This window comes from Leptosomus discolor, chromosome 6 (assembly GCF_034619465.1).
Source record: "Leptosomus discolor isolate bLepDis1 chromosome 6, bLepDis1.hap2, whole genome shotgun sequence".
NCBI lineage: Eukaryota > Metazoa > Chordata > Aves > Leptosomiformes > Leptosomidae > Leptosomus > Leptosomus discolor.
The window spans coordinates 49,782,850-49,800,698 of record NC_141396.1 but is presented as its reverse complement, the minus strand read 5'-3'; the positions used below and the strand labels follow the sequence as shown (position 1 = coordinate 49,800,698).

At 36.3% G+C, this 17,849-nt stretch overlaps 1 protein-coding gene across 1 annotated transcript in view; it reads left to right on the top strand.

The window, feature by feature from the left end:
* The window catches only part of MPP7 (MAGUK p55 scaffold protein 7), a 96,989-nt gene that overhangs the window by 62,997 nt on the left and 16,143 nt on the right, over positions 1 to 17,849 (top strand). Inside the window, exons 8-11 of the mRNA XM_086467327.1 lie at positions 554 to 628; positions 1,240 to 1,436; positions 1,963 to 2,027; positions 12,419 to 12,457. Of these exons, the coding sequence (XP_086323453.1) occupies positions 554 to 628; positions 1,240 to 1,436; positions 1,963 to 2,027; positions 12,419 to 12,457 (376 nt within the window). The remainder of the gene's footprint in view (positions 1 to 553; positions 629 to 1,239; positions 1,437 to 1,962; positions 2,028 to 12,418; positions 12,458 to 17,849) is intronic.

Sequence of the window (17,849 nt, the reverse complement as noted above, 5' to 3'; positions counted from 1 at the left end):
CTTTTTTTCCATTTAGTACACATAGTCTATTCAAATATGTTTTTCTTTTCTAGTTTCTTAAAGTTGCCAAAAGAATAAATCCCCCCCAATAGTTTTATATGATAAATATGGCACAAGCCTGTTTGAATTTTTCTATCAGTCTTTTTTTTTTTTTGAAAAATGAAATGTTAGTTGGATTTTTCCAAGGATGTCCAAACTGTGCCAAGAGTCCAGTGGTTGCTTCTAGTATGCATACATTTTAGCTTTAGAATTTGCTCCTGCTTTCAGTGCAGAAGTGGGACCTCTGAAACATGCAGGTCCCAGTTTTTAACAGTCCATCTCTGCCCAAAAATGCAGAAACAAATGAAACTGAACATTTCAAGTGGGTGTTTTCAACTTTGCAATGCCAAGTTTGGTATGGTGAAGAGGTAAAACTTCATGGATCATGCTTGGGAGAGAATAGATTCATTATATTTGAGTATTTTAAAATTTATTTTAATTTCTTTTCCTTTTAAGATTTTTTTTAAATGTACAGCTTAATTCTCAGTGCATTTTCTTTCCAAATGTTTACCAGGCTCAGTCGCAAGGAGCAATTACATTTAAAATTATACCTAGTGTGAAGGAAGAAATGCCAGTGAAGGAAGGCAAGGTAGGCAAGACTATTTCAGAAGCTCTTGCAGTAACTGTTATGCTGAGGATATAAATTGTTTTCTTGGATGACAGAACCAAGAATGAAATTTATGCCTCCGGACTCAGTTTTTCTGATGTGACAATGTGTAGCGCACTGTACACTTCAATACTCCTGCGCTGGATTTACAAGTGGATGTAACACGGTTCTTAAGCCCTAATTCTACAGCTGTGAAGTTTACATAGGTAATCTTCCGTCTGCTGCAAGGACCTGGCTTGCTCCCAAGTACTCCTTCCATCGGATGCTGGATAGAAGACACTTGATAGCACCTTGGTTCAAAAGTATCTTCTCTTCTGTTCCCCATATGGGCACATTATTCACCTGCAACATCCTTTTTACCTTGGATCATAGAGCCTTTACTGCACTGGGATTGCGGGTGCAGAAGCAATGAATTTAACGTTCCCATATGAACTTCTAATGTTAGATGTCCATAAGGATGTTTTACAGCAGTACATGTTTATTGCTTTACTTTATTTAGTTCAATGGTTTTGAACAGTAAAAGCAAAAAAGGGAGATACCTTTGCATTACATTTAATGTTTTGATTCTGAAGATAAAATACGGTTTGTTTCAGATGTTTATCAGAGCCCTGTTTGACTATGATCCTAACGAGGATAAAGCAATTCCTTGTAAAGAAGCTGGACTTGCTTTCAGAAAAGGAGATATCCTTCAGATCATGAGCCAGGATGATGCAACCTGGTGGCAGGCCAAACACGAAGGTGATGCCAATCCCAGAGCAGGCTTGATCCCTTCAAAGCATTTCCAGGAGAGGTGAGCTACTGAGAAGCATACTTTCATTATTTTTTGTAGTAAGAGAAGACACTTATTTGCCGAGTTGTTAAGTTAGCATAGTTGTCATATGTAATGCTCATAGATTACATGGGCATGGTAAACTTGCATTTGCAGCAAGACAACTGAACTTGGAAACCTGTTCCTGAAATGCTTTGGATTTTCTTGTTTGTCTGGCGAGAATTAATAATGACAAAACCTGATAGGATAACAGTGATCCAGATTGAAAGAAAAAACATATGGAAAATAGCACATCAGTATTTGTATTCACACTGATGTACTATGCAGGAATAAGAACTGCAGCAGGTTTTGGAAAGCTTACAAAAATTTAAAGCTGAGGATTTAAATTTTTTAGATTGTGAATAGATTGCACTGTTTTAAGTTATTTTCTTATAAAATCTTCTGGATATTTTGCAATAGTCTCATGATGTTAAGTGTTTATTAATCCCGAACTTGCAGTGAAAACTGAGGAGTATGTGTCTTTCCCCTACCACCTCCCATTTTATAGGAGATTTGCACTAAGAAGACCAGAAGTGCAGATTCAGCCACTGAAAATTTCCAACAGAAAATCATGTAAGTCTGTTAACCTGGAATAGAAATCATACTCCAGATATCTAACCTTATAAAATAGCAGTTTGTTTCAGCCCTGTGACTACAGGATGCATTTCTCCTGGGCACAATATCTTCTTGATCACACTGTATCAGTAGGAAGATAAATAAAGAGCTGAAATTAAAAGCTTTAAAGCCGCTAACAATTTTTCCCAACCCTCTGACTTTGTTTTTGAAGCACCGAACCCAATTAATGTTTTGATATCTAATATTACGGAGGTTGAAGAGTGTTCTTTTCATGTTGAAATAGTACAGAATTGGCTCAACAGTTTATATAATTTGGACTGCATCAATATAGTGAAATTTATATTGAGAGTGAGATAAAAGGTTGGATAGTGTCCCCTTCTCTCCCCCATATAGTTGGTGATTTGTGTCCTGTGAAGCAGCATGAATTTTTAAAAGTCAGGACATTCAGTTCTTTGACCGGCTTTCACAGAATGACTTCTTACTATTTTTTAAACACATTCATTCTTATTGCCTCTGCTTTTAAATACAGTAGTTGCACAATATAAGAAAAACAAGGTCTAAGAAAGCGCATACATCGCAACAAATATTTTCTTTCCACTGGAATTTACATCAACATCTGTTTTAAGTATTATTGCATATTTTACTTGACCTGTTATTTCTTTCAGTTGTACAGGCTCATAACAAAGTGAGTACAATGTAAGAAACTATCACTCTTCAGTAGGATCTAAATCTTAAATACAAACGTGTTTGTGAGTTCAATTAGAAATATTCAGAAAGTGGTCTAAAATTTCCAACCATCTTTCATTCTTTAACATTAAAACAAAAAGTATGGACACTATGGCAAACAGTGGATGCTGGTGCACTAAGTGCAAAACTAAATGCTTTTAACTTTAAAACTTCTCACTGAGGTTTCTGTTGCAATTTTCCTAACTCCTTGCTATGGCTTTTGTCTTCTGAAGTTTGACTATTACTGTTAGTTTTCTAATAATCCGTGTTTTCTATCTTTCGTTCCATTTCACTATTTGATTATGTGCCCTAATGCTATTGTTAACTCCAAAGCCCTTGATTAGCCTTGTAATTACAATAACAGACTATATGATTGCACTATAGCTTTTCTAATTTACATAGCTCTTAGAAACAAAGAGGAGCTCCTCCAGCTTGTAGTAAATCTGTTGTTTTTCTAGGTTCTAGGTCAAGTTCCTCTACCCCAGTTTTGGAAAAGTGTCTGATCCCAGGGTATAGCTATTTCTCTCTGTCCACTGTTCTTGAATCTGGATAATACCCTCAACAAGAGCCTTCAATTAAGGTGGCACTGGTGCTTTTGAAGAGGTAAATCAGCTGCTGCAGCAACACTGCATGATTCCTTTTGTAATGGACTGCATCTTTTTAGTGACCTTAAAGTGAAAGGTTTTACAAGATGCATCTCACCTTTCCAAATAGGCAGCCTGAACTTGATTGGGAATTGCCAAAATTACAACCCAAAGACGACCCACAGTACGGTGTCTACTATTGTTGTCTTTGCTGTTTCCTCTGACTTCGCCTTAACTAGCTTAAACGAGAGAGAAGAGTTCCTCTCTTCTTCCCCTTTCCTTTAAAACATGACAGAGCCTTAGGGTCAAGCAGTATGCCTATATTATTCTCCTTTAGACTGTCTTTAAACAAAGCAAGGTCCAGCTAAATACCATCTAGAAGGCAGTGCTGCCTCTTGGAGGAAGAAAGACTGTGGAGTAATGTAGGTTTGTTGTTTTCTCCCTTCCCCATTTCTTAGGACAATCTGCTGCTACGTCTGCCAGATTTCCATGGGAAGAGGGAAAGTGCTGTTCTGAGTAGAGGCTCATCCCTTCATTCAAAGACTAATCATGTCTTTAGTGCTGGGGGGGAATTCACATATTTCATAGATGAGGCATTTTAAGGACCAGGATTCAGCTAATATAGAAAAAAATGTTGTGACTAGTAGAACTACTAGTAAAAGTCCCTTCCCTGACAGGACTGGGAGTTGCAACTAGAGTTGCTCTCAGGAAAACCTTCCACTTGCTTGGCTTTTCAAGATTTCACATAAGCTGAGACACTCTGTGCCCTTGTGATCTTTCTAAAGTTCAGCAGCTTTTTCATGTTACCAAGCATGGCAGTGAAGCTGTGAGACATGGAGGCCACGTCTGTATTTGTGCACAGCGATCACCTTGCCAAAACTGGGAGATGCTGGAAAATCATACATTGCTCAGCTGCATAACCAGCACGCTGCCAGTATCAGAAACATGTGAGGAAGGTGACACAGAGAACAGAAAATTGGAAAGAACTTGTGGGTCTGATTTTTTTTTTTTTTTTTTTAAGCCCTCTTCTGTATTGTGGGGTATAGCCCACTGATTATTGTCTTCTGAAGTTTTATTTAGCAAGTTTCCATGTACGGAGGTGGGAAATTTTTAAGGCTTCATTTAATCCAATTCTGTTTTAATCTTTTAATCAGGCCTTCAGCTTGATATAGAGTCCTCCAATGTTTGGAAGGGTAATTGTGCGGGGGAAACTGATGTTCTGTAGATCTTCCTGAACTAGCTGTGTATTGAGAGGTTGCTTGCTATTGCAGTTGATCCCATCCAATTGTATGACCTGAATTTCCTTAGCAGTTTGGAGGGAAAGGGCAATTTGCTGGCTGGTACTCTTAGAGCTTCCCAAAGATGAAAACCTGTTGACTTTAACAGAACTACTAGTAAAAGTCCCTTCCCTGACAGGACTGGGAGTTGCACTAGGAAGCTTTCTTGAGACGTGGTAAGTAGCAGTGGATGTCAGCCTGCTCTGTTCAGTCAGCTCCTTCCCTGGATCCTACGTTTTGTAACGAGGAAGAAACCTGGGTACATGCCTTTGTTTTTGATAGGGAGAATCAAGGAGAAATACTCTATGTTTTGGATACCCAGAAAATGTGAGTCAGCTCTTGTTTCTTAAGTGGGCTTCCAGGGCATTAGTGTCCTTCTACTTGAAAATTTATCTAAAAATTAGTCAAAATTGTATAGCATACTTCTCATATGTTACAACTTCTTTTTTTCCTTTCTTCTCAAGCCAGTTCTGGAACTGGGAAGCACTGTTGTATTTGTCTAGAAAAAGAGCTCTCTGAAGCATAGTTAGTAACTTTTTACAGTAACATTAACATCCATCAGGATTTGCTTTGATAATTAAGTATGTTTCAAAACCTGCAAGGAGCTAGATTGGATTACTTTTGGGAAGCCTTTCTATTTCCCATTTTGAATTTTTTACTCTCTTCAGCATAGCAATGCATGTTGTATAAATTTCTTAATCTGGACACATATTTGTGTATCATAAATTTGGAAGTAAAATAAAAGTGGGCTATTTTGGTGATGCTTGTATGTATGCATGTATCAAGAAGAGCAGAGGACACTTTTTCAGCAAGAACTATTTGCACTGAAAAAAAGCCAGAAACCCAACCTAGTTCTAATTATTAAAAGGATCCATTTATAATGGAAATGGCAATTCTTAGTTTCAGTTTAATAGGCAAGTAACTGTTTGTGTATGTGTAGAGTGAATACAAGTACAAGTAAATACTTTAGATTTGGGAAAGATACATACACACACCTCTCCTAGCATTTAGCCATTTTCCTGAAAGACAAAACAGAATCATCCTCACATTGCACCAGTCAAAGTGAAAAACCTTTAACATGTCACATGTACACTGGAGGAGTGGGCAAAACAGTGTACACGCCGTACTGAAAGGTAAGTGAAATCACACTTTGTCATTTGCAGACGGAGAAGGCGCATAGTTTGTATCTGGGAGTAAGGTCAAGGAAACTGATAATATAGGTGGAGCCTACACTGACAAGAGATGGTTTTACATTGAGAGGAAGATGCAGAAAAAGTAGGAATAAAGAAACAAAGGGAAAAGCAGGGAAGTGGAATTTCGTATTGAGGATGAAGAAAAGGAGAAAGTATTGCAACAAGGGCAATGGAAGAACAAATGGACAAAAGCTGCCCATAAACCTTGTTAGGCACAACCTCACAGAGGATGGGCTTTGGAATTATTAGAATTAACACTATTATGCTCTTGCATATATGCTCTTGCATTACTACTACTATAGTTACTCTTTGCACTATAGTTCAGTTGTTTCTCAATTCCATTTAAATCAAACACTAATGTATTTGGTTTGTTAAAGTTTTTGAAATGGTGAATGCCGCAATTACTAATGGGAACGCTTACCTGTTTTATTTTGTTATTACTGGTAGAAAACCTCAATAAGTTCAACACTAATATTTGATAAGTTTTAAAATCATGAGATAAGTGGCAGTTAGATGTGCTGACCCGCTAAGATTGATAGAGTTACTTTCCAGGCTCTGGATTAGTGCAGAAATGATGGAGGAATAACAAACCTCTCAAGCATTTTCAACGCTTTTCTCAATACTTAACAGCAGTGACTTTTCAGGAAAAAGCAGTGTTGTGCATTAATGCTATGGGAAAATTACACTGGGGAAAAAATGATAAGAAAAAGCAGCACAGAAAATAGGAAAATAGTATGAAAGTAAAGGAATAGAGATACATGAGAATGTGTGAGTAGGACTAAAACCCTCCGCGTGCTGGGTTGGTGAATGTGCAGTGTACCTGGTGTGGGGTGCGAAGGAGCTCTGTGGGGTGCAGAGGGAGGTACAGTAGAGGTGGATCTGGCTGCATGCCATCAGCTTTGGCGTGTCTGAGCTTGTGAGCCACTGCTGAATGCCAGTTCCACTCAGCTGGTATTCCTCAATAATACTTAACAGCAGTCCTGACTTTAGGAGGTCATCTTAGCTTGGGCACAACTTTGTAGCCAGAGTTGGCTCTGAGAGTTCTACTGTCACCGCATCCTGGCTAATTAGGAGTGACGTGAGGCTCAGTATGGTGAAGAATTCATTTGTTTAATAGCTTTCAGTCTGTTAACTTGAATACAAAGGCTACTGATGCTCTGACTGTAATAGTCATTGCCAAAACCCATGGTCATTCTTGCATTGTAGCTTACTTTAATTTGTAGGTAAAACAGTCATCACCTGGTGTTTTGAAGAAAAAAAAAAAAAAAAAAAGTAAATTTCTTTGCATAGCGACCAAATAACCTATCTGATATTGACCAAGACATTATATTCCTTTATAATTTTCCTTTCACAGCAGTTACTGTGTTTATTTACTGTGTTTATTCTTGTGTTATATGTTTTGTCACTGGTATGAAAATTACTGGTAACTTTATATCTTATCCTAGTGTAGCCTGTAACTTCTGTTAACTTGTGCAGTGCATGCATATGTGTATGTGTATATCCATACCCTGTGTGTATAGTTATATATAAATATGTATATGTATGTATCATATAAGACAGAGCTGTTCAGAGATGTCTTTTCCATTAAAATACATTTGTTCTGTATATTTCAGGCTAAATGTAAATACTTACTGTGGCAAAGCCATCATCATATAGTTCTAGGGCTTAAAACCCCTTTTACTTTCAATTTTGATTTACCATATGTGATTGGCATTGTATGAGCAAGAGGAAATATTTAACTGCAGCCAAATGGTGTTCATTCAAACAAGATGTAACCCAGTTTATCCTTAGATGAGTGTCTTGTGAATTGAAGATCATGTTCTGCCAACAAAAGAATTTAAACAGCCTAAAAGAATGAATGCTTTGTGCCACATGTATTTGAAGACCTAACATTTAGGATAAATATATAGTAGGACTCTTTTGCTTGTTAAAATTGCTGCACAGTCTTAACTCTGCCTTTCTTCTCAGTATTTTTCTGTCTTTGTATTTGAAACTTGATTGCCCACCTGCAGGTAGTTACAAGTAAAAACAAAAAATAAACCAGACCTATAGAGTTAAATTAGCACATTAGCATCTTTGTTCAGAAGTCTTCTGTCCTTACAAATATTAACTTCCTGCTACCACAGAGAAATTAAGGAAAGCTGAAGCTGGATGACATTTGAGTCAAGGTCCCATGAGACAGAAGTGGAAACGGATCTCAAACTCTTGCTCTGTCCTTCACCGCAAGACTATCCTTCTTCATTTTCCAAATTAGCTTGGTAGAGTTACTGTTACCTGATGATGTTATGAGAGAATTAAATGACATCACCTTAAATTCCTATAGCATGAACATATATGTATCATTTGGTCTACAAAACTCTGTAGGATAAAACCCTGCAAAACAGTATAAATGTTGATTGCTATGTAGGACTGTTCGTCACTGAAAGATGAGGAGTGTTTAATATATTCACTGTAATGCAGATTGTTGTATGTCACAGTTTCTTGCTTACTAGAGTGAAATAGAATTTAAGGGATAATGTAACTTCCTTGTGATAAGAAGCTAGAACAGAGATGCTGGATCTAATTTTAGACTGAGAAACACTGAAGTAAGATTCTAGGTTGGAAATACTGTTGAAAGTAAGTCAGCAAAAGCTAAAAATTTTAATCTGGTGCTGGACTGTTCCAGAGAGTTGAGGAAATTCCTGGAGTGGCACTGGTTTAGAGCTTCATAAGTAGTATAATTTAGGTGACGCCACCAAAACCAAATCTTAATATATTTCAGCTAAAATACATACAAAAATACAGCGTATGTGGTACTGTTCTGTGTTGTTACAGTTTAGCATGTTGGCTAAAAGTCACTGAAATCTTTCTAAAATGAATAAAAACACCTACTTCCTAAGCTTCCGTTGCACTTGTGTTTCCTATTTCTTTTTTTTTCCTTTTATGTCTTGTTACTGCTTTGTTGTTGTTCTATAAGCCTGTTCCATTACTATTTTCTTTGTAACTTCCTCTTCCTTCTTACCACGCTACATTTAATTGACCATATTTCTTCTTTTTTTCAGTGTTTTATTTGCTCCGTGCTGCCTTATGGGTGGTTTTTTTTTTTTTTCATTTGTCATTGCTTTTATTGTCCTACTTCCATCAGATTTCCTTCTCTTTAGTCGCTGTCCTCTTTTAGTCACTTATTTGTTCCTTCCAGATAAACGCCTCTATTTTCTCTCTCACCCCACGTCAGTTTAGTGAAACTGTATTGGCCTGAGATCTAGCCCAATTTTCCATGTCTCTAAACTTTGGAACTTTAGGCCTGTATGGACACATATCCACTGCATGCATACAACTGCTTCAACAACACAGAGCTGTATTAGTGGTGAATCATAATGCAAAGTTTTCTGGCAAATAACCTCTGGCTTTACTAAGGACAGGCAATAGCCCTGGTAAATTCTTGGTAAAGTTCAACTTGGGAGCTACATGTCAACTGTTATCTTCAACTGTAGGAGTAGCCCAAGGAAGCCAAGAGCAGTATTAAGAAGGAAAATTTTTTACAAAACACAAAAAGTTCAGAACTTCATCACTTTATCTCAGCATTAAACCTCAGCTTGTAGATATTTTGGCTTGTGGTCTCTGGGATCAGCTGGCTCGCTTGGGAATCGTAACATCTTTGATTTATGGATAAGACCATTCCATTTCCTAGCAGGGGTAGCCCAGAAGCCTGGGTTCCCTTCAACTGTACTCAGCCCTGCTGCTGTAGCTCCAACATCTCCCACACTTGCAGGTCTTCTCTGAAGATCTGCAGTGGCCAAGGTTGAGTGAGTGTATACCTGTGTGTACCTGTGGACCTTTTTCTCCTGGTCCAGTCTTTCCTGTTCATAAATGAGGACTTGTCTGTTTCCAATAATAAAATGCGAAACAGAATACTTTAGAATGCACAGTCACTAGTTAACAAATAACTTTGTTGCATTCAGAAGACTTTTTATATGTGTTGGCGTGAACTGGTTTTGAGCGTTAGTGACTTGTTTTCAGGAGATACATTGCAACTTACTGAAAGTCATGGAAATGGAAATACAGAAAAACTTGTCATATGTATCAGGAAGTGCAAGAGGTCTCTCAGCACAGAGAAAGAAGTAGTACCTGGAAGCCAGCCTGCCATTCTAGGTCCAAATTTAGGGTGTTTGTAACTTCAAGAACTGGGAGCTTTTAAGGTCAGGAGAGGAAAAAGGATCCCACGCTTTGCTCTCAACTCACAAAACTATCGGCACTCTTTTAAGGCACCAGATGTGGTCAACCTTACCAGTGCTTACCTTAGAGGACTTTGCAGCCTTCTAAAACCGTGTGGTCACTTAGAGTGTAGAAATAAACTTTAAACAAGATTCAGAGAAGTCTTCCAGATTAATATTTTAAAACATATGTCCTCAAGAAAAAAGGTACCAAGGAATGATTCTGCAAAACAGTATTCTTCCCCTGGCAGAAAAGACTCTTGTATCCATTTCATAACATGAAATGAGAAAAGCTCTTCCATGTCAGATAGGCAGGAGAGTTTTGCCCTAGCCTTTGTTTGGTACATAATTTACACATGAAAGTTCATAAAATATCTCTTGAACAATTTCTCCACATTTCAAGGAAGGACATGCTTCATGGAAACTCCTTGAAATATTTATATTTTAGGTATATTTATCTAGATTACAAAGGAAATTTGAATGAGATGTAGATTGCAAGATCTCTATATAAATCTAGACTTTAGTCCCTAATATCTTTGTGAATAAACATTTATTATATTTATCGTGCTGTTCTGTAAAAGCTCAAAGCTGATTGTAAAAATGTGTGTTTTCCACTATCAAGGTGGGAGAAATTTATTGGTTTACAATTGAAAAGTAGAAAGTCTTAAGAAGATCTATTATATTGTGATAGTGTTAGAGAAAAAATTACAAGAGCCGTCTACATTCTTTCAGCATTGTTTCATCTACAACTATAGACATAAAAAAATACAAAAAAACTCCTCTCCGAAACCCAGCTCCAAGGGCAGTAGCAGCTGTTACTGTAAGTGCAGAAAAATACAGGGATACCATGTTCATGGTAGTGGTACTTAGAAATTCTGGGTGAAGACTGATTAAATGAAATTATCAAACTTTGCATTTAATACCAAAGAGACCTTCCATGACAGCTGGGTAAGGTCATTGCTACCAAATAAATAGTGGAAGAATCTCATATAGGAAATTTAAAGTGCACATGGTATTTCAATGTCTTTTTAGGTTCTTTTCTAACTCATTGTAGTTGAACATGTAAGTTAAACTCAGTGCTGGTATGTTGGTATATGCCTCAATATAATAGGTGCTATCAAAGGATTTTAGAGTAGCTTACATGGCTGATTTTTTTTCCTATTTATGAAGCATTAAACAATGATACTTTGTTTTTTTGGCTGTTCTAAGATGAGGAAGCGGTTGAGTGTGGTAGGTGCATTTTTCTTCTTTGATTTAACTTTTCTTTCTTAAGTTATGTTTTCACTCCATTTAATGATTTCCTTTTCTATTTTTCCTTTGTGCTTCTCAGAGGAAATTGAAGGTACATGTACAAAAGTTTCCCTGCATAGCCCAATAATTTTATTTAGAGAACATGTGTTTAGAATTAAACTGAATGTAGTCCAACATTTCTAAGAGATGTTATACATATAATGCTTTTATATTGCCACCAAATACGTTGAATCATCTTTTGAAGTAGATAAAAATACTAGAATATTCCTAGTTGCTTCACGTGAAGATCAGTAATTTGAACTATTGTTTTAAACTGTGTTCTCTCTCTTGAACTTCTGGAAGATATGTATAGAAAAGTAGTATCATAAAATAATATTAGCAAAGCTTGGGTGGGCTGGAATGGAAAGAGATGGTTCTGACTTAATTACATGGTCTTGCAATTCTAATTAACACTGACAAAGTATTTCTCTGAGATGGTAGAAAGTTCATCCATGTAGTATCATCTTTACTGTTTTCCCTCTGAGTGTAGACGGTTACTGTTATGCTTGCAGCATATGTTAAAGTAATAGCAGCTGATCTCTTGTATTTCTTTTTTTTAACTTGAGGCCTTTGTTTATAAAGGCATTAGAAATTGTAGCTCATATTTTTGATCAAAGGGCCTCTGGCATGTAAAAATATACATTATAGCTATTTTATATCAAATGAGAGGATGTGTTTTTGATCAAAAACCTTTCTGTCTAATCCAGTGAGCCAAAACTTAAAGCTAAAGTCTGATAATGTATAATTTACGAAAAAAGCTTGATTTACATCAAATACATTTTGCTTTCTTTTAAGTGGCATCATATTTTCTATTAACTGATAAAGTGTGAATAATACAGTGTTAGAATTCTTTTTAGAGTGTTTGCTGTCATCACAATTTTTGCTTGAAAAGGTAAAAAGATCAGTGTGCATGCTGCAAAATTCCAGAATATCTCCAGTAAAATATAAAACAATAAACGTTGTTTTATGTTTTTATGAAAATGGCTTATTGAAGGCTTTTTAATGCTATGCTTTGTACAGTTGTCATTTTTAAAGTAATTTCTTCTGTATTTTTTGCTGGGCTTCTAACTATTCTGCTTTATTTCTTGGCTCTTATTCTGTATGCTTTTACCCTCCGTCCAGAAGATGCTGAATGTGCTGGTCACAACAGTGGATCCTATCTAGGTGAGCAATTGGTTAAAAAAGACAATTTCTTCCTTTCTTTCAGCTTCTTTTCCCTGGAACTACTGTATCCACTTTGCTTTTGTGGGTAATCTGCATATAAATGTCCTTACTCTGCATGAGAAAAGCATGAATATTAAGGTTTTAAAAATGGCTCATTGGATTTGACATAAAGGGTTTCTGTAGTGTATGCCTTTATCTGGTTAAACATAAGCTACTAAAATACTGGTTTGATCTTTAAGTCAGAATAAAAATATATATAAATTTGGGGAAAATATTGACTTTTAAAGTACTTTATGTGTTTAATGAAACAAAAAGGTTACTGTATCGTGAAAAGTTTGACTAAGTCTTTAAAGACACACTTTGAAGGTTTTATCCAGGTTTTGCTTACACTTTCTTTCTTTGTACTTGTCTATCTAACGATTTTGAGAGGAGTCAGAGAGAGTACAGAGCAAATTTGCAGGCACTGGTTCTTTTTCCACATTACAAAATAAAATAAGTTGTAATAGCTCGATAGCTTAAATTTAGCTTTAAAGCTAGTCTGAGCTCAATGTATCATTGCAGGGAGAGGGGAAGAGGAGGGGAAGGAGCCCTTTGGCTTCAGCTTCAAGATTCCAAATTTCAAACAAAAGTAACATTTAAAAAAGGTGAATGTTCCATGATATGTTTCAACTTTTTAATTTGTGCCATTTTAAAAGCTATGTGAAAATATTTGAGTTGAAACTGTCCAGAATTCCTGCCAGCTGAAGGCTGGCTGGAGCGGATTTTGTGGCAACCAGCCCTTTTCCCAAGGCTTTCATCCTCCTACTACAAGAGAAATGGGAAGAAGCTTGTCAAAGTGCTTTAGTACATCCAAGCCACTGGGCTCCCTGAAACACCCTAGACAAGTACTGTAAATTAGAGATGGTTTTCATATTGCACTATACTGTTTTTACATGTGGTATATAAACTACATCAGGAACACACAAACTATATAACTGAAAAAACGTTGACCTCTTTCCAAAACCTTAATGGGGTATAATATCATCACGAATTTGTAGAACTAGTGGTCATCTGATCATGCTGAAAATAAACTATCTACCTTTGTTAGTTAATCAGCTAAATTAATGTTGAATTGTGATTGTATTGAGAGATTGAAGTATGCTTGGAAAATACTTTGGTTGTGATTCCAGGTTAATTGCATTTTTCTTATCAAATCATGTCTTTGAATCAGAAAAGACAAATCCCCCCCCCCCCCATCTTTTCTTTCTTTCTACAAATACAGATTGCATGAATTCTCAAGATTAGACTGTCATGCGTTTGCAATCAGATCTTGGTGGGCTGCTGCTTTATTTGAGAATTAAAGTGAAAAAACAGAATCCACATTTTCTTGTGCTGTAGTCCTTTTAGTGAAACATTTTGGTCTGCAGTTACCAAAAAGGCTTGGTCATCTAGGAAGGAAATCTCTTGAGGAAGAATCTACTGTTGTCCCAGATGCAAAGAACAAAAATTCAAGATGGAGTGTAGTTTGCTTAGGCAAAAATTGTCAGAGAACTACTGTACAGTGCAGGCAACGGTTTATCTCTTGAGAGCTTCCATGCAGTGGAGTGCTGCCATCGGTCTAGGGATTGTACCTTCAGCCTTCTCATGTTTGGTCTGTGCTGCTGGAAGTGAGGTCTCAAAGAGGATAGCCAGAAGACACAACAGGGAGAAGAAGACTTGTCTAAGGTTAGGACCAGTTTTGGGGTAAGGACACAAATATATTCACTGGTTGTGAAGAATTAGCTGTTTGTTTTAGAAATCAGAGGTTCCTTGGAGCTCTTCAGGAAGAAGTGAATCGTTCATTAAAAATAATCCTATCTTAAGATCAAGCAGGTAGGCTTTTGAAAGTTGATGTTATAACTTTTGCAGATGGTAACGGGACAGAGTGATTTGTAATTCAAACTGTCTTGTGCACGCCAGTGTCTCCTTGTTTTGCAAACCATTAAGAGCCCAATCGTATTCAGACACGTTTAGAGTTGCTTTTCTCCTAAATTATTTTTCAGTTATATTTTCTTAAGGAATAAAGTGCTGTGGAATAACTTCCTGGGCTGGACAAATGCCACTGCCTAAAGTGTAATAATTTGAACAAAACTTGCTGATCAGCTGCAGGGACACAAAACTCGTCCCTCTATGCTGTGCAAGGAATAAAACTCAGATAGTCTATAAGATAAAGGAGTCATAGACAAAGACGCTTTATAAACCCTCTGTTAAGTACGTGGGAGCCAATATACTGTATCTGACTGCTGCAGTCCACCTTTCTGCTTAGGAAGGCCTCTTTCTTTTCCACTGGTCTGAGTATATATTCCTTTGATCCCAAGGGTAGTGAAGGCCTTCAAAGGTACTTTTTTATTTTTTTCCTGCCTATTACTTTATCAGAGAGTGGGAATTCAAATATGTCTGATTTTTGAGCTTATTCTGAATGTCCACCTGTTTTGCAGTTCTATCTTTTGGAATGAATCCCGAGGATCTCAATTTTTCTGAATGTGCATGTTCTTGAAAGATAATAGGCATTTATGGCACTCCTTGATTAGAAAGCAACTAAGAATTTCAAGGCAAGTCTCCTCATTATTGTAACATAAAGTCCTGATTAAACTTACTACACTGAAAACAAAACCTAAGACATTGTCGCTGAAGGGCTTGGGTCACACCAACAAGTTCAGGGTGTTCTAATGACACTTGAGTAACTGCCTGTCTGTATGTTGTAACCTGTTACAAGAGCAAGGTAGTCTGAATTAGCTTAACCGTTGATGAAGGAGTTGACCTGAGTAACCTTGTATGTATTCACACATATGGAGAGTTAGTATGAGGTAGGTTGAAATGTGGCAAATCATTTGTGTGTCTAAATGCTAGAAACAGTTTTCAAAGTACAGACAGACCAGTTACTTCCTGAAACCCAAACCAGTTAAGTCATATTTCATGCTGCTTCTGATAGTGTGTTACTACATCAAGTGAACTACAATTCTAACATCAATTAATGAATTTTCGGTTGATTTTATGGCTCGTTATGGGTTTGGGGCTCCCTATTTATTGGCATTTCAATCTGTGAAGCAAAATATTCTGTGAACATCTGACCCTCTCTGAAAGGATATGTACTTTAGACACACGAGGTGGTCGTGACGAGCAACAGAAGAGGCAGCTTTCAGAAAGCAGAATGTCTGTACCAGTTAGGGTCAGATCTTTTATGTCCAAGGTTATGCTAGTATTAATTTTGAATTTTCCTCTCTAAAGTGACTCAGATATATTTCATTATTTTTCACCAAATTCTAATATTTAAGTTACAGTATAGTATTGTATGTTTCTGCAGTAATTTCCTGAGGAATTGCTGGGGAGAACATTAGGAGTTTGCCTTTGCCAAGCTTAAATTCTAGTTACATTACTTGAATCTTTATGAACATACAGTAAATATAGATGAATATCATCTGTTTACTATTCTCAATTTTGTCTTAAAAATCCAGACATAATCTAAATTTTTATTAACCCTGTCTAAATGTGCAAGCTGGGAATCAGTCCAGAAGCAAGCAGAGTAAGAAGTCTGCTCTGTGTTTGTGCAGTTCCTGTGTAACAATAGAAATACTCAGTATATGAGCCAGTATTAAAAAATTGCAATATTGGGGGGAAAACAAAAATCCAGAAATATCTAACAAAAATATTGTGTTCATACAAACCTAGATAATGGCCATCGTACCAAACTTACTTTTGCCGGTAACATGAATGCAAAAAGTACTTGTAAATGTGTTTGCATTTAAACAGCATTTTTTCACTCTAAATTATGTAAGATTAGACTAAATTCAGTGAAGACTATACATAATTTAAACACATACTTAAGCACTTGTTTTAATGAATAAAAATGAACAAAAGTATGTGTAAGTGCTTTATATTATTCTGGAACATTACTGGTGAATTTATGAAGCGTAGGTGAATTAAATTTATGATATTTCCTAATAGTGTAATTTCTCTGAATTTGAGAAATTAACTTTCTACTTCCATGGATGTATTTGGATTTAAATTCACACGGCATAGTGCAATCTTTTGTTCACTACTTCTTTAGAATTATATAATTAAATCTAAGTAAGCACAGCTTTTTACATCAGCATCCTTTTAAATATTTTAAGGGAGACATGCTCATGCATTGCCTGTTTTCAGTTTGGTTTTCGGTGTGAGGTCCAAGTGCGTTTCTCTATGTAAATGTAAGGATGTTATTCTGAGATGCCCAAATGTATATTGCTAGTGGTTAAAAGAAAAAGCACATGTTTCTGCTAGCATTTTTTATTTTTCGTTCTTTTTCTTAGCGATATAAATAGTTTCTCTTGGGTTGTTGTTGGGCCTTAATTAAGTTTATTAGTAGTGGCTTTTGATTTTTATTTCATGTTGAGAAGTGTTATAAGGTTTGGAGACATCTGTAATTTGAGAACGTTTCTTTTTCATATTTTCTTCCCAGAGACTGTGCTTACTTCACCAAATCTATTACATTCCAGCAGTAGTTTGTGGATTTGCATGTTCACTAAGCTTCTAGTCATGTAGCTGAACCCAGTGAGCTGGTGCAAGCTTCTCAATGTTCAGAATTGTATGTAGCTTTAGTGACAGACTTTTCCCCTTTTATTTTATAGTCTGCATACTTGGCAACTAAAGTTAATCTCTGCTGATATCCATATTCCACAGACAGTGTAGCCTGCAGCTCCTTTTGTATTCGTCAAGGTTTATATTATCAAATGTTCTGGGCAAGCAATGCTTTTGCCCTTTGTTCTTTATAGGAACTTACTTTTAAGGTTAATCATTTTATAGAAACTTTATTTTTCTATTGCATATCAGTATTAATTTTGTTTTTCTGTAGTGATTTTCACTCTATTTTTAATAATGCTCTATTGTTAATTCAGATATATGAAGTTTGTTTTTATCTTTCCTAAACTGTAAAATATATGAACATTAGCAGAATACTTTTTTGCTCATTCACAAATGGTTTTATTCCTTGAAAGTACGATGTTGTTTCAGTTCCTCTTAATCCTTTTGCGTAGTCATAGCTCCCCAACATATAATGCAATTATAAATGCAGAGTTCAATAGAAAATAATTTTTAACAGTTCTTTATAAAATAGCTTCTGAAGGTCACAGTAAAGTTAAGCCAAATATGTGAGGACATATAATGGCAGATGTGAGAGGGGAAGAATCATTTTTCCAGGAATGCAGTAGCAGTATTTTATACCAGCAGCATAAAAATGTTTGATATATTTGAAACAGTCTCATCCTTCCTCTCCAAACTGTACGTTTTCCTTGGTTTTGAAAGCTGCTTAAAGCAAGCTTTCTTGGGTTTCTGTATAGGGCTATTCAGATGTGCTTTGAGGAACAATTAAAACAACTTCAAATCACTGTGGTCTTGA